This window comes from Mus musculus, chromosome 15, assembly GCF_000001635.26.
Source record: "Mus musculus strain C57BL/6J chromosome 15, GRCm38.p6 C57BL/6J".
Lineage (NCBI taxonomy): Eukaryota > Metazoa > Chordata > Mammalia > Rodentia > Muridae > Mus > Mus musculus.
The window spans coordinates 85,831,283-85,858,993 of record NC_000081.6 but is presented as its reverse complement, the minus strand read 5'-3'; the positions used below and the strand labels follow the sequence as shown (position 1 = coordinate 85,858,993).

The 27,711-nt window shown below is 50.9% G+C and overlaps 1 protein-coding gene across 5 annotated transcripts; it reads right to left on the bottom strand.

The window, feature by feature from the left end:
* Positions 1-171: 171 nt before the first annotated feature.
* Ttc38 (tetratricopeptide repeat domain 38) lies at positions 172-26,712 on the bottom strand. Of its 5 annotated transcripts, XM_006520951.2 has the most exons (15): positions 26,575-26,663; positions 25,926-26,018; positions 25,770-25,847; positions 24,423-24,504; positions 22,803-22,974; positions 20,115-20,288; positions 17,454-17,529; positions 14,423-14,542; positions 12,604-12,663; positions 11,321-11,359; positions 7,396-7,477; positions 6,009-6,174; positions 5,250-5,409; positions 4,945-5,018; positions 172-2,523 (listed from the first exon to the last, which is right to left on the bottom strand). In XM_006520951.2, the coding sequence occupies exons 5-15, from the start codon at positions 22,970-22,972 to the stop codon at positions 2,430-2,432; spliced, it is 1,215 nt and encodes a 404-aa protein (XP_006521014.1). In that variant the 5' UTR covers positions 22,973-22,974; positions 24,423-24,504; positions 25,770-25,847; positions 25,926-26,018; positions 26,575-26,663; the 3' UTR covers positions 172-2,429. The 5 variants fall into 5 exon arrangements, with proteins under 5 accessions (XP_006521014.1, NP_001028509.2, XP_006521016.1 ...); NM_001033337.4 differs by lacking the exon at positions 25,926-26,018 and having other exon boundaries at positions 26,575-26,690; XM_006520953.3 differs by lacking the exons at positions 20,115-20,288; positions 22,803-22,974 and having other exon boundaries at positions 26,575-26,664.
* Positions 26,713-27,711: the final 999 nt, after the last annotated feature.

The window sequence follows — 27,711 nt, the reverse complement described above, 5'->3', positions numbered from 1 at the left end:
CAGTCACATCTGTGGTCCAAGCCTTTAGCTCCTGTGCATGAAATCCCTGCATCCCTGGGGCTATCCACTGGGCAGTAAAGTTCACCAACACTTCTCTTTGTATCATATCAGGTCATAGTAGATGTTCAGGAAAGCATACCCATAGTAACTCACTGCTATTTACATTTTCTCTTGGCTTTAAAAATATTTTTATTTTATTTTTTTTGCCGACGTGTGCGTATGTACAGGTATGCAAGTGCCTACAGAGGCCAGAAGAGAGTGTCAGGTCCCTTGAGGCTAGATTTACAGGCTCTACGTGGGCGCTAGGTACTGATCTCTGGTCATCTGGAAGAACGGCAAGTGCTCAGCCATGGAGCCATCTCTCCAGACGCATACACATTTCCCTTTAAGATCAGTCGCCTGTCCCTGGCAGATGCATGCCTTCTTTCATGAAAGCCTACACATACCAGCTTTTACAGACAAGGCATTCAATGGAAGCCATTGAATACCAGAGATCACAGCACAAAGTGGTTCAATAGCAAGGGCAAGTGCCAAGGGCTATGGGGCAAAGAGAAGGCACTGTCACCAGCCCACAGGCAGGGTGGAAGGCTTTCTGAAAGAGACAGAGAGCAAGACTCCGCTTCTGGCTGAATCATGTATTATTTGGAATCATATACATAATGAGGACTAATGAGGAGGTTCCCCCTTGGCACCTGTCCCCAGGCTCCCTGATATGGAGACAGTACCTCTTCAAATCCTATGGCGATTACACAATTTCTTGACTTGCTGCCTCATCCAGCTAAGATTAGAGAAGCCCATCTCCCTAGGACGCAACCCAAACCTGGCACTTGGGAGCTGCTCAGAGGTTCCCATAGGAGAGGGTAGTCAACGGGACCAATTGTTTTAATGAATGCCCAAAACCTGTCCAGTCCTCAGCAGACTGCAGGGACTCTGAGCAGGCTAAGCAAAGATCTGGTTTGGAGACCTCCAACCCACTCCCCACTCCCACCTGCCCATCAGTCCCTACTTAAGTAGGAACTGCATCAACTTCCAGGAGGGATGTCCCTGTCACAGAAGCAGGAGATGGGCTTAAACCTCGTGATGGCTATGTCACTTATCTGGTTATTTGCCACAGCAGAGCAGCCCTAAGCTGGTGTAGTGGTTTGAATAGGTTTGGTCCCCATGGACTCAACACTTGGCTCATAGGGAGCGACAAGTTGGTTTTTGTTTTTTTTTTTTGTTTGTTTGTTTGTTTGTTTTTTGGTTTTTTTTTTTTTTTTTGGTTTTTTCGAGACAGGATTTCTCTGTATAGCCCTGACTGTCCTGGAACTCACTTTGTAGACCAGGCTGGCCTTGAACTCAGAAATCCGCCTGCCTCTGCCTCCTAGGGAGTGACAAGTATTAGGAGGTGTGTACTTGTTGGAGGAAGAGTGTCACTGTGGGGGCAGACTTTGAGGGCCTAGCTCCACCCAGTGCAGAAGGGACCCTCCTGCTGGCTGCAAGAAGATGGTCTCCTTTTGGATGCCTGTAGCTCAAGATGCAGAACTCTCAGCTCCTCCTGCACCATGCCTGCCTGGATGCCGCCACGCTTCCCACCATGATGATAATGGACGGAACCTCTGAAACTGTCAGCCAGCCCCAAATAAAGGTTTTCCTTTGTAAGAGTTGCCTTGGTCATGGCGTCTCTTCACAGCAATAGAACCCCGACTAAGACAGCTGAGGGTCTCACACCCACTCTCAGGAGCAGAATCGGAGCTAGCCAAGGAAGCCACATCCCTCAAGATTTACTCCCAAGTGAAGTCTAAAGAGAAGCTCCAGTTGGCACCACCAAGTCCCCCAGGGAGGCAGAAGGCATTCTTCCCCTCGTCTCTGGGGACGGTGGCAGGTGCAGTTGTCTGGGGCTGACAACCAAAGCCAACGAGACAGGATACCCTCCCCCCAGAAAGGAAATGCCCCTGCTCACTGGGACCCCAGGCAGCTCTCTGGAATCCTCCCCAGGGAAATGGGACAGCAGGACCTGTGCAGAATATAAGGAAAACTAAATGGAAAGGATTCACTAGTGCAGTGTGTGTGTGTACGAGTGCGTGCGCATGTGCACACACATAGACTTCTAGACCTCCCAGCTGACCTGGCCACATCTCTTCGCTGCCTGCCGACTTCAGAACAAGAAAATACAATGTTCAAGGCACCTGAAAATGATAGCCACTGCTTTGGTTCTGGAGGCTTAAAAAACGCATGTTGGCCCTGAGAGGAATTCTGAACATCACTCAAAATTAACTTGGGTTCCCTACTTTGACCAAACTACTGATTTGGAGAATTCTGCTCAGGACTGAACTTTAACCTCTGATAAACAAACCCAGCTGTTTCCTAACCGTACCCTAACCCAACCAGGCAGTCAACCTCACGCCAGGAGGTCAGTGTTGAGCTGTAGGCTAAGGACCTGGCGGTTTCTACTGCATAAGATGGACAGCGGCCGCCCTTCGGATCAGCCGCTCCGTCAGGGGTGAGTTGGGTTTCAAGGCGTCACGCTCCATCAGAAGGCTCCTGTGGAAACACACAGAGTTTTTGTTATAGAACCTTCTAGAAGGACGTGCGAATATGACTGGCCGGGGCAAGATGGGTCCAGCCATCTGGGCAGTACTCTGATTTTCCATGAGAGATAAACACTAGAGCTGAGGACTCCAGTGTAGGTCTATCACGGTGGCGTTGTCTGTCTTAGGGAAAGCCATGGCTCAAGACCTCATAGCTCATGCTTCTGTCACCATCTAAGGCTAATTATGAGAGGGACCAGGAAGCCACATGTGAGACTGGTCCAGGAAAAGCAAATGAAAGAGTTGGGGTGGGGAGCCTTAACTAAAGCAAGACCAGGACCCATCAGGAGGTAAAGCCCCTACTGTGGCTGGATGCTGGGGCCTCCTTGATTAGCCCATATGAGTCTTGTGTCTGAACCACATGTCACCTGTGTTTGCTTTGTTTTGGTCACACACCAAGGAGATTAAGAGAGACACAGATGGTGGCTCTGAGGGCAGTAAGTGTTGTTAAGGGGCTGGGGCTTAGGACTCGGGGGACCACACCCCAGCCAATATAGACTGTATCAGTTCACTTTCTGCTGCTAAAACAATTTGTGCGAGGCTGGGCACTTTGCAAAATTGAAGGTTTTATTTAGCTAGGTTCCAGAGACTGGAAGTCCAAGATGGAGGCCTTACCTGGCTTCATATTAGGCTGCCTGGCTGTGTGAACAACGGAGGTGGGGGGGGGGAGCAAATGACCATGCACGAGAGACTAAGCAGAGTGGCTTTGTTCTATAACGGTTCTTCTGTGAAGAGCACTAACTGGGGCCCCCTGAGAACTTTAACATCTTCTGAGGGTGGGGCCCAGGAGGAGCTCTCCTCTCTCCACCCTCTTTTTCTCAACACTTCCAAAGTTAGGAACACACATGCAGCCATGGAACCCCGGGCCACACTCAAACCACCTAAAACCACAGCAGCGGGTTCTTGCCTCTGAAAGGCATGGGCTGCATACAGAGGCAAACACTTGGAAGGATGCCCCATCCCTGCAGTGTCTTCCCAGGCAGCTGTGCCACCTCTCACCCCTGCACTACCTCCTGTCTGCAGCTTAGGACCCAAGTATCTGCTCCAGCATGGGCCGCCATGCTGCACCCAAGAATCTTCCCCAGCTCAACCCTCGGGCCCCTCCTCTGACCAGAGCCCACGTTCTCCTGACTGTGACCACCTTTTACCCACAGCAGGTCCCCAGAGGCTCAACCTCTATCCCTCTCCCTCTCTCTGAGACAGGGTTTCTCTGTGTAGCCCCGGCTGTCCTGGACCTCACTCTGTAGACCAGGCTAGCCTGAGACTCAGAAATCGGCCAGCCTCTGTCTCCCAAGCGCTGGAATTAAAGGCATGCTCCATCACTGCCTGTCGGCGCATGTGTGCCTCTTTGCATATAGATGCGGAGTAACAAAAACAGGGACATGTTCCCGTGGCATTTCTGAGTTCAAAGTAGTTCAAATGTTCCTGCCCATCCCCTGGCACTGCTGTGGGCGTCTGACCTATCGCCCAGGGCACCTGCCTAAAGTGCTTCTCACAGGACGAGGACCCAGGAGCCCTCTCCTTGGCAGGGTGGGTGATGAGCCAGGGAAAGGAAGGATAATGGTTAGGGCTGCAGGGGATCCTTTATTGGTTGACCCAGTCACCCCCAGTTTCTAGGTTGTCGATTTCTCTCCTAACCAGGCATTTAGCCTTCCCTTCACACCTCTATGGGAAACCCTTATGGTCCTCCACATCCTCACCAGCTCCACCACCACCTTTCCCCTGACCACAATTATATAACTGCCAGAATTTTGCTTGTGAACTGGTTTTTTCATGGGTTCTGCAAAGCCAAGGCCTCTATCCATCTACTCAGCACTGCGTCCCACATCCAGCACAGGTAGGTAAGAGACTGTAAGCTAAGGTCTAATGGAGCAGACAAGAAAAGGAGACAAGCTGTCCCAGGAAGAGGGCATAGCATATGCCAAAGACCTAAGAGCAGGTGCGCACTGGCTCTCTGTAATTCAGCGCAGGCTCACTGGCTCGCTGTGTAGTTCATCATGGCTAAACTGAGAAGTGAGCTGGGGAGGCAGGAGGCTGGGCAAAGCAAAGCACTGGCTGGGTGCTGGTACCGTCCCGGCACTTGGGAAGCAGAGGCAGGCGGATCTCTGGATTCGAAGCCAGCCTGGTCTACAGAGCAAGTTCCAGCCGGGGCTACACAGAGAAACCCTATGTCAAACCTCCTCCCCCGCATTGGCTTGGCTGTCTCCCTTTGTCGAGTTGAGCCTGCTAGTGGAAGAAAACCAGATCCCCAGCTCGCCTCTTGCTTTCCGAACCCCAAAAGCAGAAGCGTGCATGCCGAGGCAGGTGTATGCACAGGGAGACCACGTGCAGGGGATCCTCCTGTGCCTGGCTGGAGGAAGGGCCAAGTGCTCACCGGGCTACATTCTTGTGTACACTGGAGGTGCAGGTCATGGCCGCGTGAATCAGCAGCTGGTTGAAGACATCTCTCTAGGACGTTAGTTAGGCAAGTTAGGCACTCGGATCGGCAATGGGCTCCCAACCCAAAGGAACCACCGAGACAATCACCGCCCTCAACAGCATACCATAGTGGTAGCATTTGACAAGAATACTTCTACCCCACCCAGGTACCGACCTGAGTACCAACCACCCAGGAGAGGAGACACCTGGCTGCTAGGTCAATCACTCCAACCTCTGGTTCTCTTTATTCAGCTGGCTCACCTGGGCGTTGCTGCCCCCAATCTGGACAATTCGGTATCGGATTGGCAAGAGGAGTTCTAAGACTCGGTCAGGGTTTCCGTTCTCAGCCTCCAGGAGGGCCTGGCACAGGGGCAGCCCAACGTCTTTTGCCAACTGGTGCTGGCAGTTCTCCCCTGGGGACCTGCCACCAAGACCAAAGCTCAGTGTCCCCACCTCCACAAAGTCCCACCCGGGCGAGGGACCCACAGTTAGGGCCTTTCACAGCTGCCTGATGGTTCTCTGCCCAATGTAGGGAGAAGAGAGGGCTCCCTGTCCCCAGCCTCAGTTTGCCCACCTGGAAAGTGGCATAACAGCACAACCCTCACAGAGAGGTCAGGACTGCAGACAATGCATGCAAAGCCTGAACACCACCAGCCAGCATTACCATGGGCAACGGAGAACGTGTCTGCAGCAACCTGTCCTTCCCAGACCACCCCTGTCAGGCTGGAAGGTGCCCATTTCCAACAGATGAAGAAGCTGAGGCTTAGCTCTGTGCCCTGAGGGTACCCACTGGATCTCCCGAAGGTCAGACACCTATGAGATGCATGCCCGCATGGGCACGCACCTGGGGGCACCCACCTAGAAGCAGGGATAGCCTCGAAGCTGTGCTAACCAGAAGGATCTCAGCCTCGGGTTTCCGCAGGAAGGCAGAGCAGCCCCTAGCAGGCTTTGGCTCAGCCTCTTGCATTCATTCACCCTCTCGGCTGGGCCCAGACTTCCTGGTCTCAGGGCCTGGCATACTTGCTGGCCTCCTGCAGGGTGGTCAGCAGCTCCCGGGTGGTCTGGAGGTCCCGTGCACCCAGTGAGGCCATCAGGAAGTGAGCATCGTTGAACAGGAGGATGTGGTCTCGGGTGTGCTTCTGGGTCACAGGTAGAACAGTCTGCCACCGCTGGCCAAGGGGCACCCCTGGGGACAAGAAGAGAAGCCCAGGGCTTGGTATGAGGCAGTAGTGTGCCTTATACTTGGTTTTTCTGCACCCACATCCTTCAGAAGCTTATCCAGCCTTGTCAGAGGCCAGGAGGTGGGTAGAGCCACCAAGGCCTATGGTCTCCTGGTTTACCTAGAAAAAGCAGCAAACCCACGAGGTGAAAAGCAGATTTGAAAAAAAAAACAAAAAACAAACGGTCACAAGCTATCAAACTATTCTTAGCGCCCTGATAGACACCCCCCAAAAAACCCCCAAAACCCAAACAAACAAAAAACCCAACAACAACAACAACATCCCATGTTTGTTTTGTTTTGTTGGTTTTTTGGTTTTTTGGTTTTTTGGTTTTTTGGTTTTTTGGTTTTTCGAGACAGGGTTTCTCTGTATAGCCCTGGCTGTCCTGGAACTCACTTTGTAGACCAGGCTGGTCTCGAACTCAGAAATCCTCCTGCCTCTGCCTCCTGAGTGCTGGGATCAAAGGCATGCGCCACCACGCCCGGCAACACCTCATGTTTTAAATGTTAGTGGTTAAGAGCCCTGGCTGCTCTTCCAGAGGTCTTGAGTTCAATTCCCAGTAACCATGATGAGTGGCTCATGACCAATTATAAGGGGTCTGATGCCCTCTTCTGGCATTCAGGTGTATATGCAGAATACATTAATAAAATGAGAACAGTTATCCTTGCCTACGAGGTGAGAGGCTTTTTCCAGCCTGCCAGCCACCTAGGGCCCCTCCTCATCCCTCACAGTGGGATTCTGGATCCCCTAGGCCTTTCTCAGCATCTCTCTGTGGAGCGTCATCTGGACCTCCAGCCTGGGCAGGAAGCCAGCCCCCATCAGGGCAACTGTGAAGCCTGGGGTGATAGGCTGAGAAGCCGCTGTAATGTCAGAGTTGGGCAATTCTCACCTCCTGTGATCTAGGAAAAGAGGCATTAGCCAGTGGCCAGGTGCCATCAGTGCCCTGAAAGGTCTGCCGGGCGAGCTGTGGGGATGGCAGGGTTCAGAGTCTAAGGCCACCGCACCAAGGAGGAGAGAATAGAATAAAGGGCAGTCGAGGGTAGGCCAGTTGCCTTGGACCGGCAAGGAGGCTGTTGCATAAGCTGGCATGCAGAGCTGCAGCCAGGCTCATTCATCCCATGGCCTCACCCTCGGGATCAGCAATTTTCCTCGTTGTGTGGGGGACAGGGAAAGGACGCAGCAGCTACCTTCCATCTGAAGACGGTAGAGCATGGAACAGCTGTCCACCACGTCCAGCATGGTACCACTGGCCTGCAGGCTGGGGAGTATCTGGAAGACAAGGGTCATGGAGGCCAGGCTCAGAGGGCCAAGTAATGACAGGGACCATGGGAACAGCCGGAGGGAGTTGCCATCTGGGCCGTGGTTGTGGCCTGAGCAGAGAAAGCCCTCCGCAAACAGAAGCAATAAGCATCATACCAGCACCGGAGTCGTTAGGACTATCACCCACCCGTATCACTTCTCAGCCTTCTGGCAAAGATAAAGCGCAGGACCATAGTTCCAACTAAGGGATGATGCAACTGTGCCAGAATGTATGAGGGGCATGTACGTGCAGACGCACGTGCGCATGCAGGCACGCATGCGCATACGCACATGAGCCCACTTCACTGTGTACCCAGGGCTAGTACTGGGCCTCGTCAACTGCAGGCCCAGGAGATTCATATCTTGCCTGGTCATGTTTCTAGACTTATCACTAGGAGACCTGTCTACACCTACACCTCAAAACACGCAGTGCAGGTCACCTCCGTTTCTTTCTAAGAAACTGGTCATGATAGGACTCCTCCATGGGACTCTCGTCTGGATCTGGAAGGTGTCTCTCTGGTGTTCTAACGCCCACATTATGAGCACTTTGTGCCAAGATTTTAGTACTAAGACCTCGCTGGGGGAGCTTTTCCTTTCAAAGAATGCCCAGGGGCTGAGAGAAGAATTTCAGTTCGGGGAAACGGCAAGGTTCAGGAGGTAGCCAGTAGGATGGGTCCCAGCAAAGTCAATATGCTAATACTGGCATGGTACATCACCACCACCACCACCATCATCACTATCACCATCATCGTTATTTTACACATATGAGTATTTTGACTGTGTGTATGCCTGGTGCCTACAGAGGCTAGAAGTGGGCGTCCGGTCTCCTGGAATTGGAGTTAGAGATAGTTGTAGGCTACCATATGGGTACTGGAAATTGAACCTTGGTCCTCTGGAACAGCAGTCAGTGCTCTTAACCACTGGCCCATCTCTCTAGCCCCACAGCTTTTCTTCGTCTTCCTTTCTCATGGAACACTGGGGTTGGACCTTGGATCCCACACATGCTAAGCAAGTGCTCTAACACTGATATTCCCGGGCCTCTTTTCAAAACTCACTGAGTTGTCCAGGCCAGCCTTGAACTCACTTCACAGTCCAGACACTGTGAACGTCCAATCCTCTTGTGCCAGCATCCTGATTAGCTAGGATTACAGGTCTGTGCCACCGTGAGTAGGTTAACTTTTTTTTTTTAATGAGATAGGGTTTCTTGGTGTAGCCCTGGCTGTCCTAGAACTCACTCTGTAGACCAGGCTGGCCTCAAACTCAGAAATCCACCTGCCTCTGCCTCCCAAGTGCTGGGATTAAAGGTGTGCACCAGCACTGCCCCGCTGTAGCTTAACTTTTATAGCATAGATTTTTACAGCGATAAAAACAAGCAGGGGTCTGGCGAGATGGTTTAGTGGTTAAGAGCACTGGCTGCTCTTCCAGCGGATCTGGGTTTGCTTCCCAGCACTCACACGGCAGCTCACAACCGTCTGTAAGCTCCTTCTCCTGACCTCTGAGGCACCAGGCATATACATAGAACAACGTACATACATGCAGGCCAAAACACTCATACACATACATAAAATAGATAAATCATTAAAAAATTAAAACACATACATGCATACACACACACACGCGTGCACACACACACTACTGGACATATGGCTCAGTAAAGGCACTTGTGAGCTTATGAGGCCAAGCCTATTTCAATCCCTAGGACTCACAGTAGAAAGAGAACTGGCTCCTCTGACTTTTACATACGTGTCAGGTATACACATACAAAATAAATAAATGTGGTATTTTGGAGACAGGGTCGCATTATACAGCTCTGGTTCCTCTAGAACTCACCATGTAGACCCAGATGGCAGTAAATACACAGAGATCCTATGCTTTGTCTCCACCTCCTGAGTGCTGGGATCAAAGGTTGCAGCCACCATGCCTGCCTCTGACTTTTTTTTTTTTTAAGATTTATTTAGTTTATGTATATGAGTACACTGTAGCTGTACAGATAGTTGTGAGCCTTCATGTGGTTGTTGGGAATTGAATTTAGGACCTCTGCTCGCTCTAGTCAACCCTACTTGCTCTGGTCGACCCCACTCACTCTGGCCCAAAGATTTCATTATTATTATACATGAGTACACTGTAGCTATATTCAAACACACCAGAAGAGGGTGTCATATCTCATTACGGGTGGTTGTGAGCCACCATGTGGTTGCCGGAATTCGAACTCAGGACCTTCGGAAGAGCAGTCAGCGATCTTACCTGCTGAGCCATCTCGCCAGCCCTGCCTCTGACCTTTTAAAAAATATTTATTTATTTATTTATTTATTTATTTATTTATTTATTTATTTATTTATATGTAAGTACACTGTAGCTGTCTTCAGACACTCCAGAAGAGAGCATCAGATTTTGTTATGGATGGTTGTGAGCCACCATGTGGTTGCTGGGATTTGAACTCAGGACCTTTGGAAGAGCACTCGGCACTCTTAACCGCTGAGCCATCTCACCAGCCCTCCTGCCTCTGACTTTTTAAGATTTATTTATTTTTTTTTCTTTGAGACAGGGTTTCTCTGCGTAGCCCTGGCTGTCCTGGAACTCACTTTGTAGACCAGGCTGGCCTCGAACTCAGAAATCCGCCTGCCTCTGCCTCCCGAGTGCTGGGATTTAAAGGCGTGCGCCACCACGCCCAGCTTGATTTATTTATTTTTATGTGCATTGGTGCTCTGCCTGCATGTCTGTGTGGGGGTGCCAGATCCCCTGGAACTGGAGTTACAGACAGTTGTGAGCTGCCATGTTGGTGCTGGGAATTGAACCTGGGTGCTTTAGGAGAGCACCTGGGGTTCTTAGCCACTGACCCATTTCGCCAACTCCTGCCTCTGACATTTTAAAGTTAAAAATAAGTGAACAGAAATTGAAAACAAAATAAAACTTCCTATGGACAGGTGAATTACCTCCTTCAGAACACCCCTCCCCCTGACAATTGGAGCTGGGGGGGAGGCTGCCTCTGACTCTGTTGCCTATCATTGGATCCCCTTCCCCTAGCTGGACTGCCTGGCCAGGCCTCAGTGGGAAAGGATGGGCTTAGTCCTGTTTTGACTTGATGTCTCAGGGTGGGGTGGTACCCAAGGGGCCGCCTCTTCTCTGAGGAGAAGGGGAGAAGGTAATGGGGGGGGACATGTAAAGGTGGGATTGGGAGGACAAGAGGGGGGGCTGCTACCGGGATGCAAAGTGACTAAATAAATTAATGAGAAAAATGAATATATGTTGTATGTGAAAGGGGAAAAAAAGGAATATCCATCTATGTCAGGAGGTGGTGGCCCATGTCTTTAATTCCAGCACCTGGGAGGCAAAGCCAGGTGGATCTCTGAGTTCGAGGCCAGCCTGGTCTACGGGGTGAGTTCCAGGACAGCCAGGGCTACGCAGAAAAATCCTGTAGAAGAGAAGAGAAAAGAAGAGAAGAGAAGAGAAGAGAAGAGAAGAGAAGAGAAGAGAAGAGAAGAGAAGAGAAGAGAAGAGAAGAGAAAAAAGAAAAGAAAAGAAAAGAAAAGAAAAGAAAAGAAAAGGATATCCATCTGAAAGGACAGAAAAAGTCAGAGGTTCCTTAGACACATCAGTCTCCAAACACCATGGGTGACAGTCAGCAGAGGCTTCATGGTACACTGAGCCAGGACATGGCTCCTGAGAGAAACCAACCCCACGAAGCCTTTTCTGAGAACTGGGGGCATTCCCCCACCATTTGCTCTGGCACGGTCAACCACAACAGGCCCAGAGGCTACGGGAGACTGTGGGCTGACTGCGGGCACAAACCATTAACAATACAAATGCACTTACGTGGCTGTCATAGATGGTTAGTGCGGCCTCATAGTCTCCCTGCAAAGGTGAAATTACTGCAGTTAACATCTGGAGAAGTCAAAAAGCGATGCTTGGAAGTACACCAGGAAGAGCTGACCAAGGTCCCCAAAGGGCGAAGGGCACGGCTCAGTGGCAACCGAGTGTGGAGAGGGGAGAAGGTGAAGCCAGGAGCCTCCTAGTCTTTCTCTATGAACAGTTCTGCGAGAAGGACCCTGACAAACAAGACCCTGCCTGTATCCATCACCTGTCCCCGCCCCCTTCTCATCCTAGAATTTCTGGTCCAATCTGCGACCCTCCCAGTATCCCAAGCACTTGACTCCATACCACCTATGGTGTATCTCAAATGTTTGGATACTTGGTCCTGAGTAGGTGGCAATGTTTGTGTGAGCTTAGGAGGTATGGCCTTGTTAGAGGAAGTGTGTCACTAGGGGTGGGCTTTGAGAGCTTGAGGCCTCTCCCTACTCTCAGTCAGTGCTGCTCTGTGCTTGGATGAGGTGAGCTTGGGCCATCCAGTTCCAGCAGCCCTGTCTGCTGCTTGCTGACATGCCTCCCCCACTGTGATTGAGGCTCTTATGCCTCTGGGACCATAAGGCAATTAAGCCCTTTTCTCTACAAGTTGCCTTGGCCACAGTGTTTTACCACAGCAATAGAAGAGTCACTGATAGGCCATATGAGTCCTGCTTCCTCAGAGTGAAAACTGTCTCTGAGGAGGGCAGCCTGCAAAGCTCTATGATTGCTGTCTTGCTCCAGGCACAATCCATACTGATCTGAGAGGAGGGAACCTCAATTGAGAAAATGCCTCCCTAAGACCTGGCTGTAGGCAGACCTGTAAGATTTTTTTCTTTTATGAGTGATTGACAGGGGAGGGCTCAGCCCATTTTGGGGACCATCCCCAGGCTGGTGGCCCTGGGTTCTATAACAAAGCAGGCTGGGCAAACCATGGGGAGCAAGCTAGTAAGCAGCACCCCTCCATGGCCTCTGCATCAGTTCTTGCCTTCAGGTTCCTGCCCTGTTTGAGTTTCTGTCTTGCGTCCCTTCAATGACTGGACTACACTGTGGAAGTGTAAGCCAAATAAACCCTTTCCTCCCCAACTTGCTTTTGGCCATGGAGGTTCATTGCAGCAATAGAAACCCTAACAAAGACACCATCTTTTGCACCGATCCTCAAAGGTGCTGCATGGGCACAGAGTCGGGGACTAGGAACAACCTATTCTTTGGACCTCTGTGCTGGGTGAGTCAGTCCAAATACACAAGCATCCTACCTTTTCAATCAAGTACAGGGCCCAGTGCCAGTAATTGTGGCAAGCAAGCATATCAGAGTCCTGTGGAAAGAATTAAAGACTGTATGAGCACCCGTGGGCTGGGTCTATAGTTGAACTGGTATCATGCATGAACCCCTGGGTTGAATCCCCAACATTGGATAAGCTGGGTATGGAGGACCACACCTGTGATCTCAGCACCAGGGAGGTAGAAACAGAGGCTCTACCTCTGGGTACAGATGGGCTGGGGAGATGCTCAATTGGTCCAATGTTTGTTGGGTAAGCATGAAGACCTGAGCTTAACTCCTGGAACCCAGGTAAAAGCTGGACCTGATGGTGTATGCCTATAATCACAGGAGGGTTCTTAAGGTTTTCTGGCCAGCCAGTCTTGCTTAAAAAGCAAGCTCCAGGTGCTAGGGAAAGACCCTGTTAAAAAAAAACAAAAACAAAAACAAAAACAAAAAAAAAAAAAAACGAGGTAGATGGCACCTGAGAGATGACAAGGTGGCTTCTGTATGCACACAAATACATGTGCATTTATCTCCACACACAGGTTCATCTGTATGTGTGTGAACACACAGGTGCATCTGTAAGTGTGTGAACACACAGATACACACATGTGTGCACGCACATGCACATGCATGCACGCTCAGAGATCACACACATGGAGGTGGGGTAATGTTTGTATTCTAGGGGAAGAATGTGAACAAGAGAAACCAGGTCAAGTGGAGGACGGGACCAAGTCATACTCCCCACCCAGACACTGCTCCCTACCTTTCAGTGTCTGCCTAGGGGGTCCCAGGAAAAAAATACCTTCTCTGGCTTTAGGTTCTTGGTGCCCCCCTAGAATTTTCCAGACCCTGGATTCTGGGCATCTTTAGAACAGGCTGCATGTTCATAATCCTCTCTGTTAGTCAGCTGTCCCTAGAACCATACCTAGAGATGCTGGGAATTGCCTTGGCTGTCAATCACAGTCTGAGCCCAGGGGAACCTCTCAGAGGGATGCTGGAGGCCACCCCATCCTGTCTGGTCTCTGAAGTGCTGAGCATCTACTAGTCTCAGTGCCAGGCTCAGGAAAGAACTTTCTGCCCTTGCTGGTGGTGCTCTTGTAGCCTACTGTGGCAAGGACCTGTGGACAGGTGGTCAGGCCATGTGCCAGAGGCAAGTCCAGAGAAAACAGGCACACACAGAGGAAGAAAGGCTATGCACTACAGCTAGTGGGCCAGAAGGAAATGGCCTACAAAGGGGGCACTGGTCAGTTAGGAGCAGGGATGAGTAAAGGTGGGACTAGGGAGGGTGAAGCTGCATAGTCAGGCCACAGAAAGGGTCAGGCTGTGCACTAGGAACCTGAACCATCCAAACCCCCGCATGTCAGCCCTACATCAGTGGGCCATCACCCCCCATCAGCCTGCTTCTTTCCTACACACTGCACCATGTATTCCCTAAGGTCACTCCTTGAGAAGAGCCTTATGTAGGGCCTGCCGGCAGCAGCAGGAACACATGCAACCCAGGGCCCTGAGCAGGCCCACCCTTACTGGGTTCCTATTTCCCCAGCACCCTTTATGTGAATGGATATTCCTTTCACAGCAAAATACCTCAGGGCAGATCCCAATTACACAATCACTTATAAAACACTGGTAGGTGTCGGGGTGCTATGAGGTACCCAGAGGATGCTTGGCTGTCAGGGATGCCTTCAAGCTGACCCTAAGCTCCCAGAGAGCTAAGCCATATCTGTAAAGCCCACCGAGCAAGCCTTGGGGGAAACTCCAGGTGTCAGACTGGAGCGTCCAGAAGATGGCCACTGCCAAGACTCAATTCATACCTTCCAGTGACCTTCCGATTGCTGCATGAACTCCAGCCCGTCTTTGATCTCGGCTCTCATTTCATGTACGTGGGCCACAGTGTGCACTGACCATGCATCTGTTGGCTCAATAGATAAAGCCTACACGGGGCAGGAGATGGAAGGACAAAGAAAACAGGAGTTAGCCTGGTTGCCTGGGCCCAGCAAGAGCAAGGGTGGAGACTGGGCTCTAACTCAGAATAATTACAATCCCAACCCCAGCCCCATTTTCTGTGTGTCTCTTCGGGATTCGGATGTGTTTGCCCACCACGGCACATTGCTAAGGAGAACACCTCTGTCAACCTCACAGATGAAGAAAACTGAGGCTTAAGAAAGCCAAGATTTGTGGCTGGAGAGATGGCTCAGTGGTTAAGAGCAATGACTGCTCTTCCAGAGGTCCTGAGTTCAATTCCCAGCAACCACATGGTGGCTTACAACTATCTGCAATGAGATCTGATGCCCTCTTCTGGATTTGTCTGAAGACAGCTACAGAAACTCATAGAAAATAAATAAATAAATCTTGAGAGAAAGAGAGAGAGAGAGAGAGAGAGAGAGAGAGAGAGCAAGCCAAGATTTGCTTCCTGGGTCATTGGCAAAAAGCTACCCAAGAGCCCTGTGCCTCAGTTTCCCCTGATGGCCTTTGGGGTTGCCTTCCTTTCCCGGCTATGAGAACAGTGTAGACTGTTGCATCCTCTGGTAGTGAATGACAAGAGGCTGCCCCTCCCACCTATCCTCCAGTGCCGGTTACACAAGTGGCTTCCTGAGTTAGAAGCAACTGGTTCTAGCATGCTGCTGTTCATGACAAAACCGACTTGACCCCTGAGCTCCACAGTGAGGCTGAGTTCGTGAACTGGTTCTCATTCCCTTGTCTCTCTACCCACCAGGTCAGTTCATGTTTGTTGAGCGCCTACTGAGTGCTGGACCTGAAACAGCCAGCTGGGGCTCACGGCAACCCCATCACTAGCTTATACTCAGAGCCCCACAACAAATCCCAGGTCCCTTAGACCTGCTTTTCCTGGTGCCTTAGAACTGCAAGTGCCTCCACATTGGCCTGGCACCTAACGCAAGGGTTTCGGCAACATGTCCTGAGCGGATGTCCTCCTCCTGTCCTATGTCTATGTCCTCCTCCTGTCCCTCAGCTTTTACATTCTTATCCACTCCACGTGGGAGGATTTCAAGGGTGCATCCTGAGCAAGCTAGGTACCAGTATGCCTTGAAGGAGCCCCCCTCTAAGAATGCTGCCTTCGCATAGGGCAATTAGGAAATGGGACTCAGCCTGTTCTTTCTGTCTATAGGGCTGACCAGCATCCCTGAAGCCCTTGCAAGGTTTCCTGGAAGACTCCAGCTCTCTGCCTGCCCCTCACACCTGAGGCTGAGCTGTGACTGTGGTGTCACATTGTGGAGTCATTGCTGTCCGCCCTCGCCTTGGGGGACACTGCTGTTGCCTTGCCTTCAATCTAGCAACTGACTGTGGGGGTCTGAGGCTAAGGTCAGTGTGGCCTAGGGTACTGGGAGAACTGGAGCAGAGGGCAGGAAAGGGCAATGTGGGTGGGGAGGCTATTCTGCCATACTTAGTGTCTTGTCAGACTCAGGACTACATCCCTGGCCATCTTTCTTTGGAGTCAGAGTGACACAGTAACGCTCAGAGCTCTTCCAGTGGCCCTGATGCCTTCCAGACGCCCCAGGGGGCTCCTCCCATCAGCAGGGCCTTTCTTTGGCTTAGTCATAAATGACCCCATCTGGTTACCTAGATCATAGAGCTTCGATGGCCAAGGAGCTACTTTGGGCTCTCAGGGCAGGCTCAGAGCTAAAACAAAACAAAACAAAACAACAACAACAACAAAGCAAAGCAAAACAAAAGAATAACAATAAAAATCCTTCACCTGATCCCTAAATCTAGCCTGAGTCTGATTCAGGCAACCTTCAGACACCCCAAGGATGCTGCCACGAGGAGGGGGTACTTCAGGTCAACGGAGGCAATGCCTGGGTAGGGAGCCACAACAGGGCTGCAGAGAAGCTAAGGTCTAGTCCAGGCAGTTTAAAGGAAAGCTATCTTGTCAGGCGGGCTAGGCGAGGATCTCACCATGAGTTTATCACTACAGGAGGGCTCTGCCTAGCCTCTCTCTGAGCTGCAGCTCCCTTGTCTGGACACTAAGGTCTCTAACTGTGAGCAGAGATCCTTGGCAGGCAGGAGCAGACATGCACAAAGTGCCAGTTGCGAATCTGGACCAAGAGTGCATGTCACTCTCCATGCAAGCACGGCAATGTCTCCTTGCACCTTGGTTTCTACTCTTGCAAAGACAAGAGCAGTAGAGATCAACTTCCAGGGCCTGAGCCACCCTGCACCCTGGCCTGTCACATGACCCTGCACCCAGACCTGTCAGTCACCTGACCCTGCATCCAGGCCTGTCAGTCACTTGACCCTGGATCCAGGCCCACAGGGGAGTCTGCAGAGCTCCAGGTCAGCCAGCACATCCCAACAGAAAACAGAACACAGGGCCCGAGGCTGAAGCATCTAACAGGTTCCATGCTGGCTCCACCCCTCCCACTGGTAGGCACCCCGAGTGATAACTGAAAGCTAATAGACAAGCTTGTGGACAGGATAAGGAGCCCTCCTCTACTCAGGACACAAGAACATAACAAGATCAGGCCCTGACCCAGGAAACCTTTATGTGAAACCCTCACCCACCTCAAGCCTCGGGCATGGCTAGACCCAGTGGAAAGGTGCAACTCATGGAGGAAGATCCAAGATTTGCATGGTTCTCTTGGAGTGTACCTGTCCTGCTTAGTCCTGTGGCTCTGGAGCCAAGTGGGGCTCACAGAAGCAGAGAGCCAGCACTATGGTGAGACCTCGGGAGGATTAAAGGGGTGCCAGACAGGCAACTGCTTGCCCTACTACTAGCCCCTCCCTTGGAGTGAGGACACCCCAAGGTCGGGGGAAGCAGGGCTGCTTGATCCACATATGAGGGGCCACACCCAAATGTGCTTCACACCTTGAGAAGGACCCACTCACCTCTTTGGCAAGCTTTTGTGCCTGGTCATAGAAGTTGGTTTCCATCAGTCCGAAAGAATAGATGCCTTTCACGTAGCTGAAAACACAGGAAAGACTTCAGTACCCAAGAACACAGACAGGAGCAGGTGGAATGGGGTCCCCCAGCAGGGTCAGCTAGCGTCTGCACCCAGGGCTTATATGTGACTGTGTTTGGGCACACAGGGTTCACAGAGCAGACAGAGGTGTGACGCGGTGGGAAGCGATCTGACCACTGTTTTCCTCTGTGTAAGAAGCCAGTGTAGAGCTGGTGTCAAGGAAAGAGGACTTGCTGGAACCCTGAAGCCCCTCAGGCCTTCAGGGAGCTGGATGAATCTGCACTGCTACGAGCCACCAGCAGGAGGCAGCAGGAGAGAATGGCACTACCCCTCCCCCACGCCCAGCCCCACCCCCAGTGAGGAGCTGAGCTCTGCCCTTTTGATCTTTCCTGAAGACAAGGGACAACATGCTCCTGAGGAAGGTCCTCACACTTCTTTAAGCCACAGCCCTTTAATACGGTTCCTCCTGTTGTGAGGACCCCCTACCATAAAGTTATCTTCGTTGCTACCTCACAACTATAATTTTGCTGCTGTTGTGAATCATAATGCAAATGACTGTTTTCTGATGGTCTTGGGGGACCCCTTAGAATGGTCATTTGACCCCTAAAGGGGTCAGGACCCTCAGGCTGAGAACCGCTGGTCCAGAGGCACCTTCCTGGGAAGCCTAGTGCTACGGGTAGCTCTTCCCAGGCCTGCGGCACCCCAGAACCAGATTCCAGGACCCTGTTTGTCCAGCTTACCCCCCACTCTGTCCCACATACTCTAAATGACTACATACTTGCATTTCTCATCAGTGACACGTCACTGAGCCCCAAGGCGGTTGGTCATAGGTGACAGAGGGGCTCTATCCCATGTCCCTTTGGGACAGAGTGGAAAGAGATGCTGCTGTCTGAGACTCGGGTATCACCTCTACTGTCCAGCACAGGGGCAAACAGCATCTTTTACTAGAGGGCAATGGCTTAGAGGTGACTTTAGAAACTATTTATCAAGGGCTAACTGTAGGTCAGGTACTGTAGCTCATGAATCCTCTGATCATCAATTCACCTGAGCCATGGTACCTGGACCTGTGCGTGGTCCAGCACCATTCTGAGGGTCACCACAAAGGTACTTGGATTGGGTGTGATTAACTTTTAAATCAGTAGACTTGGAAACAAACAAGTTTTGTTGCAGAATATTTGATCGCACTGTGAACCTGAGATAGTGTTATTTACTGAGAAAAAAAAAAAAAAAACCAACTGTTTTTAGTTGCAGTCCTTAGTACACACCTTTAATCCCTCGGGCTGGAATACAGACACACTCACAGTACGCACCTTGAATCCCAAACAATGAAGGTAAAAGTTGTTTTGTAGAAGGAAATACCCATGTTTGAAATGATGTCTAGTTGAGTGGCAGACACAGTGATGAATCAGAGAAAGATTTGACAGAATAGGATATGCCTAACTCTCAGGAGGAGAGGAAAGGGAAGCTGCTTAAGGGGGAAGTGCAGGGGGAGTGGGGGGAGGGAGCAGTGCAGGGGGAGAGGGGAGGCAGTTTTACTGGGAGAGTTTTACAGAGACAGGCTGAAGAGAGAATGAGGCCAAGCAGAGCAATTCAGTCAGAACAGGAGAGGGGGAGGGGGAGGGGGAGGGAGAGGGAGAGGGAGAGGGAGAGGGGGAGGGGGAGAGGGAGTTGAACCAGCCAGCCGGAGTTCAGAAAGACAGAAAGAGCTAGAAAGGGTGAGCCTATTCAGCACTAAGTCTCAGAGGCTGAAAGCATTCTAGGCGAGGTTAAGATTGTCTGGAGGCTAGAAGCTTCCAGAACTAGGCCTAGGTTAGCAGACAGAGGCAGGAAGCTTTGGAACAACAATTACTACAGGAAAATTAAAAAGTTACTTTTACAAAGTTTCCCAATAACGTGGGTGGGTCTTGTCCAGTTAGGTGACAGTCACAGAGAAAAAGTCCTAGAAAGAAAAGGACACTCCATCTTCCTTCCAGCTGCCATTGGATACAAAGAGGAAGTCGAGTGGACTTTCGTGAGAATTTCCTCCCTACAGGTTCTCAATCTGTCAGATGCTACCTAAACTACTCTCTGGACAGCGCTCCTTTCCCTGGTAGCAAATGATATATCCAGAGGTCATTTCTCTAACCATCTGGAGAAGAGAGGACCAGGTGGCCATAGAACCTTTGGCCCTACACAGATGAACAGGGCAGAGCCGGGCCTCGTGACTCATGCCTGGAATCCCAACGTCCAAGAGGATGAGCCACGGGATTGCCAGGAATTGGAGGCCAAGCTGGGTTGCAGAATTATATACTATCTTACAAATAACAAAGCTAACAATGGGTATGAACTATGAGTATTAAGCCTTAAAAATATAATCTTGGGGATGCTTGTCACTGCAACAAAAAGAAATATCCTAACTGACTGATACACAATTGGTACCACCTTGTTCACAGGATGGGACGAAGCTCAAAGAAAGGAAAGGAAGCCTTTTAGATTAGCAGCAGGAATCTCGTTAGCTTTAGGCTGGGGCCAATAGAGTTTCTCTGCTTTTAGGGCAGAGGGGAGAAACTGGAAGAAGGAAATGATGTCGTTTCTTAATAACATGTACCTGTTAAGGGGGATGTCAGGCGTCCAAAAGGGGTAAACTCGAGCCACGGAATCCCGCATCTGCTCCTGGTAGCCCAGGTAGAAGTAGGCATCGTGGGAAAACTTCAGGGCCAACATGTCTGTCGGGTGGTCCCGGAGGATCTGTTCCCAGAGATCACAGGCTCTGGGGAAGTTCCTGGCAGAACACACTGAGTGTGAGGTCCCCATCCCCAGGGAGTGGAAAGCCATCCTGCGCCACCATCTGCCTGAACTGCTTTAAGTGATAATATCTGGGGCCGGGAAAGGCACAGTGGCTAGGAGTGCTTGCTGCACAAAACCAGAGTTGAAATCCCCAGCAGCAGTAAAACTCAGGCACAGCCAGGCTCCTGTAACCCAGTGCAGGGGGCAGGGGAGAAAGGAAGACTTCCGGGGCCTTGCTGGCCACCAGTCTAGCTGAGCTCGGGTTCGGTGAGAGGCCGTCTCGAGGGATGAAGGTGAAGAGTGATACAATGGAACACTTGGCATCTTTCTCTGGCTTCTGAGCACAGGGGCACATGCATACCTCACCAAGGCGGACATGTGTACACATGCTATAGTGCCCCCCCAAAGATAAATAAAATGATAAACATAAAATGTATAAAAAAATAAGTTGTGCATGTGTGTCACCCGCGTGGATCACCAAACTAAAAAGGGATGCAATGTGAAGGGGGGAGGGAATAGAGAAGGCAGGATGAGTGGCATGAGGACAAAGGCAAAGGAAAGGAAGCAGAGGGGCTACAGAGTGGGAGGGGCTTGAGGACAGACCACAGGAGTGGTACTGAGGAGAACAAAGAATGATAGCACCCATTACTTTGTATATGAATAGTCATTAGTGAAGAAGAAAAGGTTTCCAATTAAGAAAGAGGTGTGGGTATGGGTATGCACATCTTTAATCCCAGCACTCCAGAGGCAGAGGCAGGAGGATCTCTGTGAGTTCGAGGCCAGTCTGGTCTACAAAGAGAGTTCCAAGATAACCAGGACTATTACACAAAGAAACCTTGACCCCCCACACCCCGCCCACTCAAAAAAGAGACATTCCATCAAGAGCTAGGGATGTAATTGGCGCTTGTGCTACACGTAGGGCTCTGGTGTCTGTTCCCAGCACTGCACAGAAAAAAAATGTTATATATATATATGTGTGTGTGTGTGTGTGTGTGTGTGTGTGTGTGTGTGTGTGTGTATGTGTGTATGTATACACATTTTCTATTGTAGGTTGTACCTCCTAAGGTGCAAAATCCTCACCCTCTCGTTCAGCTTTAAGAAGAAAAATAAGGAAACCAGAGAGATGGTTCAGTGGTTGACATCACCTGCTGCTTTTGCAGAGGCCCCAGGTTCAATTCCTGGCATGCACGCTGCAGCTCAGAACCATCTGTAACTCAAATTCCAGGAGATCTGGTGCCCGCTCTAAGTCTCCAAGGGCACCAGGCATCATGTGATACACAGACATACCTATCAGCCAAATACTCAGACACGTGATATAAAATAAAAAATAAATCTTTACAAAAAAGAGAAAAACAGGTTTGTCTGGTGTGAGTGTGTGCACACATGTGGAAGGAGGCCAGGGGTCAACATCAGGTGTCTCCTTCAATTCTTCTCCCCCTTATTAACATAGTCTCTCACTGAACCCGGATCTTATCAATTCAGCCAGATTGGTGGGCCAGCGAGCTCCAAGGACCTGCCTGTTCCTCCTCCACAGACTGTGGGTTACGGTACACATCGCCATGCCTGTTTTTGCCCAAGTGCTGGGCATCCAAACTCTGATCCTTAAACCTGTGTGGCAAGCACCTTATCAGCTGAGCCATCTCTTCCGCCCAGAAAAGGAGGCTTAACCAACTGCCATGGACAATCTGTCTCAACACCATGAGGCACCTGAGAACCCCAATGAGTCACCAGAAGCACTGGGACTTTCTTGGCCTAAGCCCCCCCTTCCCCCCAGACTCCTTACAATCAGCCTGACCTATCTGCTCTAAGGGACACCTTGCCTGTCCAAGCAGGTAGAGGGACTACCCTAGAGGATTGTGGGAATGGAGGCAAGGAATGATCTGGATGGTAGAGAGCTGATGTGCACAGCATGGGAAGACAGCATACCCTAAAGACTTGTATATTGAAGGCTGGGCGTCCCAGCCTGTGCTGTTCGGAAGTAGAGCAACCTCTCAGAGTTTGGGCCTGGTGATATTAAATTAGGTCGCTGGGAGCATGCACTTGAAGGGTAGACCGTGGGCCCTTCTTGACTTCCCAGGAGGCTAAGAGGTTAGTATTACTCCCCACAAAGCATTGCCTTGCCATAGCCTCACAAGCAATGGGGTAAGTTCCCATAGACTGAAGTCTCTGAAACCATAAACCAAAGTTAACCTTTCTTCTTTATAAATTTACAGTCTCGGGTATTTTGTTACAGCAACAGAAGGCTGATGAATACGGCCTCTAAGGCAAGAAGCAAAAGGGTAGGTTGTTTTCTTCTCTCTCCTGGGTGTTGTGATTAAAATAATAATCATGTTAATGAACCATAATACACTGTTCTGTACCCTAAGCCAGGAAGCCTCGCTAAATATTTCTTCATTCAGCATTCAATGTGGGGCAGAGCAACAAGCAGGTGAGATGCTCACACAAGCTACAAGGCCTCACCTTGCACAGGAGTCTCCCCCCCACCCCCCGGCCCAGGGAGGCCCCTCACCCCTTGGCAAACATCTCCACCGCAGACACATGCAGCTGCTCCCGAGGCGTCAGAGTCTGGGTTTGGGAAAGCTCCACCATGGTCTTCACAGCCAGGGCCAGGTCTTTGTCCAGCGCCACGGAGGTTCCCGTGCCAACGAGCACAAGGCCGTTAGAGATGGCAAGGCCCATGGCTGACAGAAGATTGGAAAACTGCTGGTCACTCAGCCCCAGCCCAGACCCACATCCCGCGAGGCTCGCCATCAAGACCTGATGGGGGCCTCACTGTGTACGAGGCCTTAATCAAAACTGAGAGCTCAGCCCTGGACTTCAGCAGGTGGTGGCTGCAGCAGCACTTCTCAAGTAACTAGAGCTATTTTTTTAACAGAGCCTTCTGTTGAACGCCCAGCTCTGAAGTTCTTCTCTCTGCCCTCATGAGCTTGGCAGAAACTGCGAACTGGTTCATCAGCTGGTATTACTGCTCTAAGCAGCCTGGGCCTCCCAGGATGGCCGGTTAATGCTGTTCAGGGAACAGAGTCACCAATCCCTGAGGCCCAGACCCTGATTCTGTCTCTCCTCGACCCTCACACATGATGGTGAAGTGGGTATTTCTTCCTGAAGGTGCGAGGTTCTCTACCCATGCTTTCCAGCCCCATCTTGAGAAAGATAGAGTGCCCCCTAGTGTGCAAAACTAAATCACTGACACTGGCCTGGCAAAAAAGAACCATAATACTAGGACACCCCTAACCCAGCTCCCTCAGCACCTCTGTTCACAACCTGAGTCCACTCTGACCACTACCTGTCCCTATGGTGGCATGTGGCTCACCCTGGCTTTAGCTGAGCTATGTTGCTGCAGGTGTTAAGAACACCCCTAACATCTGTCTCCCTTTCACAGTCTTCTCAAATCCCAGGAACCTCACTTAACACATGGATGGGCCACCCATCTGGGGTTCTGAAATATACTCTACTGACCTCCCCCAGTCCAATACACACAAGGCTCTCCCATAAGCCAGGCTCTGCCCTCCATTTCCATCCAGCTTTAGTGGTTCTGGAGGTGTCTTGAGACCCCTGACAAAGGTTTCAGGAGCCATCTCCTGTGTTCTAGGATTCTGGGCTTTAGAGCCAGCTAGACTTAGGTATGTGTCTCATTGTCACTGAGCCTCTGTTTTCCTCATCTAAGAAGTAGAGGTGGTGTTGTAAGTCAAACTGATGATAGCTAGAGAAAAGATCCAGGGTAGCAGTTTATAACCTGTGGGTGTAGCCCCTTTGGGGGACGAACGACCCTTTTGCAGGGGTCACCTAAGACCATCAGAAAACAGATATTTATATTATGATTTCATAATAGTAGCACACTTAAACAGTTATGAAGTAGCAATGGAATAATTTTAGAATTGGGAAACGTTAACACTCAAAACTGCTTTAAAGGGTAGCAGCATTAGGAAGGTTGAGAACCACAGGCCTTGAGCCTTCCCTGGAAATGGCATCCTCACAGGGGCAGCCATAGCTCCAAACGCAAAGGTAGCAGTCATCATTCCCCACTCTGTGCGGTGTCAAGCTAGCCACTGCCTGCAGTGTGCCCTCCCAGCCAAGTGACAAGTGAGTCCCTGCAGTCAGGGCACGTGACAGGCGATTCTCTACTCACCAAAGGTTGGATCCGCTGCCCTGAGCTTTGACAGGCAGCCCTCGATGCCACCAAGACTCTTGTCATTGGTCCACTTGACGTACTGGAAGGAAAAATGCAGAACCAATCTGCCCTCACGGCTCTTAGTATCAGTGAGGGCATGTATCCAAACTCAGATTGATTAATTAATTAACTAATTATTGATCAGGAGTGCTGGGGATCAAACTCAGTCTCACACAGCTCTCTACTACTGAGGGAGTCCCAGACCTGAGTTATTTTTCTTTCTAGAACACTGAGCATTTTCTGGACCCTCACCCAAAAGGGGTCTAACTTAGTGAGTCCTCTAGGAAGAGACTAGAGACACGTGATTGGATGACACTTCCTGGGGATGCTCACTGACAGTAAAGAACTGAGGGAAAGCAGGCCCCTCCCAAGAGGTGTGGTACGCCCCCTCCTTCAGCATTAAGAGGAGCCACGGAGTCCACTCACACAATTTCTGCTTCATTTCTCTCAGAAATAATTCCTAAACTGGGCACGGTGGCTTACACCCATAATCCCAGAGACTGAGTCAGGAGGATCGCTGTAGATTCCAGGCCAGGCTGGGCTACAGTAGAAACCAAACGGAAAGAGCATGGTCGGTGTTCACTACAGTTAGAGACGAGAAGGCTGGAAAGGCTAGTCTTTGCTTTCTTTTCTTTTTTAAAAAATTTTATTTTATGTATATGAGTACACTGTAGCTGTCCTCAGACACACCAGAAGAGGGCATCGGAACCCATTACACATGGTTGTGAGCCACCACGTGGTTGCTGGGATTTGAACTCAAGACCTCTGGAAGAGCAGTCAGTGCTCTTCACCACTGAGCCATCTCTAGCCCCAGCCTCTGCTTTCTATCTGTGTCTTCAGACTCAGGCACACCTTGGCTCTGCCTCTGATGTATAACGTTTGGCTCGTCAGTTCAGTTCTCTGAGTCTCCTTTATCCAATCTGGTAAGAAAGCGGCTGAGACCCTGGCCCCTCTCCTGTAAGTGCCCAAGTCTTTTTACTATAGAATACTTCACTAGTGTAGCAATGACTGGGAACGGCTGGGAAGCCCCGGTCCAGCTAACATGGTAAAAGCTTCAGAACACCTCATGCCTTTGTGGCAGCTCAACATTTCCAGGCCCCCTTGGGGCATCCATTGCTGTCCACCCTTGAACTGGGAACCTTAGGGACAAGGCAGCTGGGACTGGCAGAGATGCTTCCCATATTGTTGGACCTCTGTGGCAGAGGTCAGCTCTTCTCTGCAGTGGGGTTTACAGACCATTCACCAATCAAAAGCCCCCCTCAGAACCGTTCAAGAAGGGGCCCTGAGTCTCTTGGGCCTGCATACCTGAGTCAAGGTGGCATCGAACAGCTTGCAGGCTTCATTGCTTGTGGTTGAGAGTGGGAGCCCAGCATTCTTCCACGCCTACACAACAGGAAAGGGACACCAGGTTTTCCTCGGCTGAGGCCCCCAAACTCTTGGTTTTACTACTCTGTAAAATACCTTAGAGGGTCCAATGAGGTGAGTTCAAGGGTCAGCCAGAAGGCAGACAGCAAATAGGAGGGTCATTACCAGGAACGGTAGGAAGCCTGGCCCCTGGTGGAGGAGGTCAGAGTTCAAATGTGTAACTTGAAGGATGTCTGGCTTGTCACAGGCCTAGTAAGGGGTGTACTACCTGCCAACGCCTAGCATCTCCTCTCCCATTGCAACCTGCAGTTGCAAAACCTTCAGATTACTAAGGCTGCCTGCCCTCGGTGACCTGACAGCCGTCAGGGTGCACAGTGCCCGGATCACCCTTGGGCGTGGGACATGCCCTTAAGTCCTGGCAAGCAAAAGGCTGCACTTCCCCAAGACTTGGAAATCAGGTGGCTGGGGCAAGCATCTTCCTGGTCTAAAAAATGGGTTCAAAACCCGGGCCCCCCAAATGGGTGGCTTCAATGAACCGTTTCCTGCATTCAAACCCAGTTCACAAGCTTCCACCGGTGCACTTGACTGGGAACCACTTTGGAGTCCACCCTGGGCTGCCTATGCACAGCGAGCTCAGGTCCAGGTTCCCTGCCTGACTCCGGGTGACCTATAGGTTTGATCTCAACAGCTCGGCGCTGGGTCAACTCCCGGACCGAGGAGGACCCAGCCGAACCGGTGCGCGTACCTGGCAGTCTCGCAGTGACATGATTATAGCTTTGGTCTGCAGAGTGACAGCACCGGTCAAAGCTTTTGGAGTCTCTGAGAGGGTCTGGGGAAGTGAGGGTGTTATTGATTGCGGAAGGGGGCGGAGCGGGGCGAAGCGAGGGCGGCCGCGCTATCCGGATCTCTCATTGGTGGCTTGGGACGCACATGCGCAGCTCATCTCAGGGTCAGATCTCTCCGACCCACAGGTTCCCTGGTGGATGTGGGAGGTGTGGGTGTAGGTGTGGGTGTGGGAGGAAGGGGAGGAGGAATGGGTGGGGGTAAAGAGAATGGGAGGGTATAACCGGTCGCATTTCCCAGGTGAGGTGCTCAAAACTAGCCTGGCAGCTGCAGCCTCTACTCCTGAACCCCACGTGGGTAGAGGTGCCCAGCTTAGGTTTAAATTCCAGGATCTTTCTTGCTCATCTGATGGCATGGGTGCTTGCTGTCCAGCCTCTCCCAGTCTCCTTCACTGGGCCAGAGGGAGGCATGGGAGTTCTGGGCCAATCTTGGAGCCTCGTGCATCTAGTCAAGAGCTGTACCCCATCCCCCGTCCCCCATCCCCGTTTTGAATTAGGATCCCACTTAATTGCTCAGGCCAATCTTAGATCAGCTTTGTGGCCGAAGCAGGTCTTGAACTTTCAATCTGCTTGCCTCGAGCTGTCAGCATTACAGACCTGTCCCTCCCACCAGGCCTGGCTGTCACTGGAAAGTTCTAGGAAGCTTTCCTCCACTTGCCCAGCCTCAGGCACTCGCTGCTCAATTTTTGGCTAAGCCATTGACAAGCTTCACTCAAAACTCTCTGCTGCCCTGGGACAGTCTCCCTCTCCCCTTCCTCTCTGTAGGAGCTTCCAGACATTTTGTGGGAGTCAGCTGGGCAGTGAGGGTGGAGAGGCTGGAAAATTCATAATGCTATCGCTAAGTGAAAGAAATCAGACACAAGCCGGGCAGTGGTGGCGCACGCCTTTAATCCTAGCACTGGGAGGTAGAGGCAGGTGGATTTCTGAGTCCAGCCTGGTCTAAGAGTGAGTTCCAAGACAGCCAGAGCTACACAGAGAAACCCTGTCTCAAAAAAAGAAAAAAAAAAAAAAAGAAAAGAAATCGGACACAAAAGAATACA

What these genes read in the sequence shown, in the direction of transcription:
- Ttc38 (NM_001033337.4), bottom strand. Translation starts at nt 26,595, where the DNA reads ATGTCACTGCGAGACTGCCAG. An exon ending in CTACCGTCTTCAGATGGAAG is followed by an intron (nt 6,175 to 7,395) that starts GTAGCTGCTGCG and finishes TCTTGTCCCCAG; the next exon opens with GGGTGCCCCTTGGCCAGCGG. An exon ending in TTGGGGGCAGCAACGCCCAG is followed by an intron (nt 5,019 to 5,249) that starts GTGAGCCAGCTG and finishes CTAACGTCCTAG; the next exon opens with AGAGATGTCTTCAACCAGCT.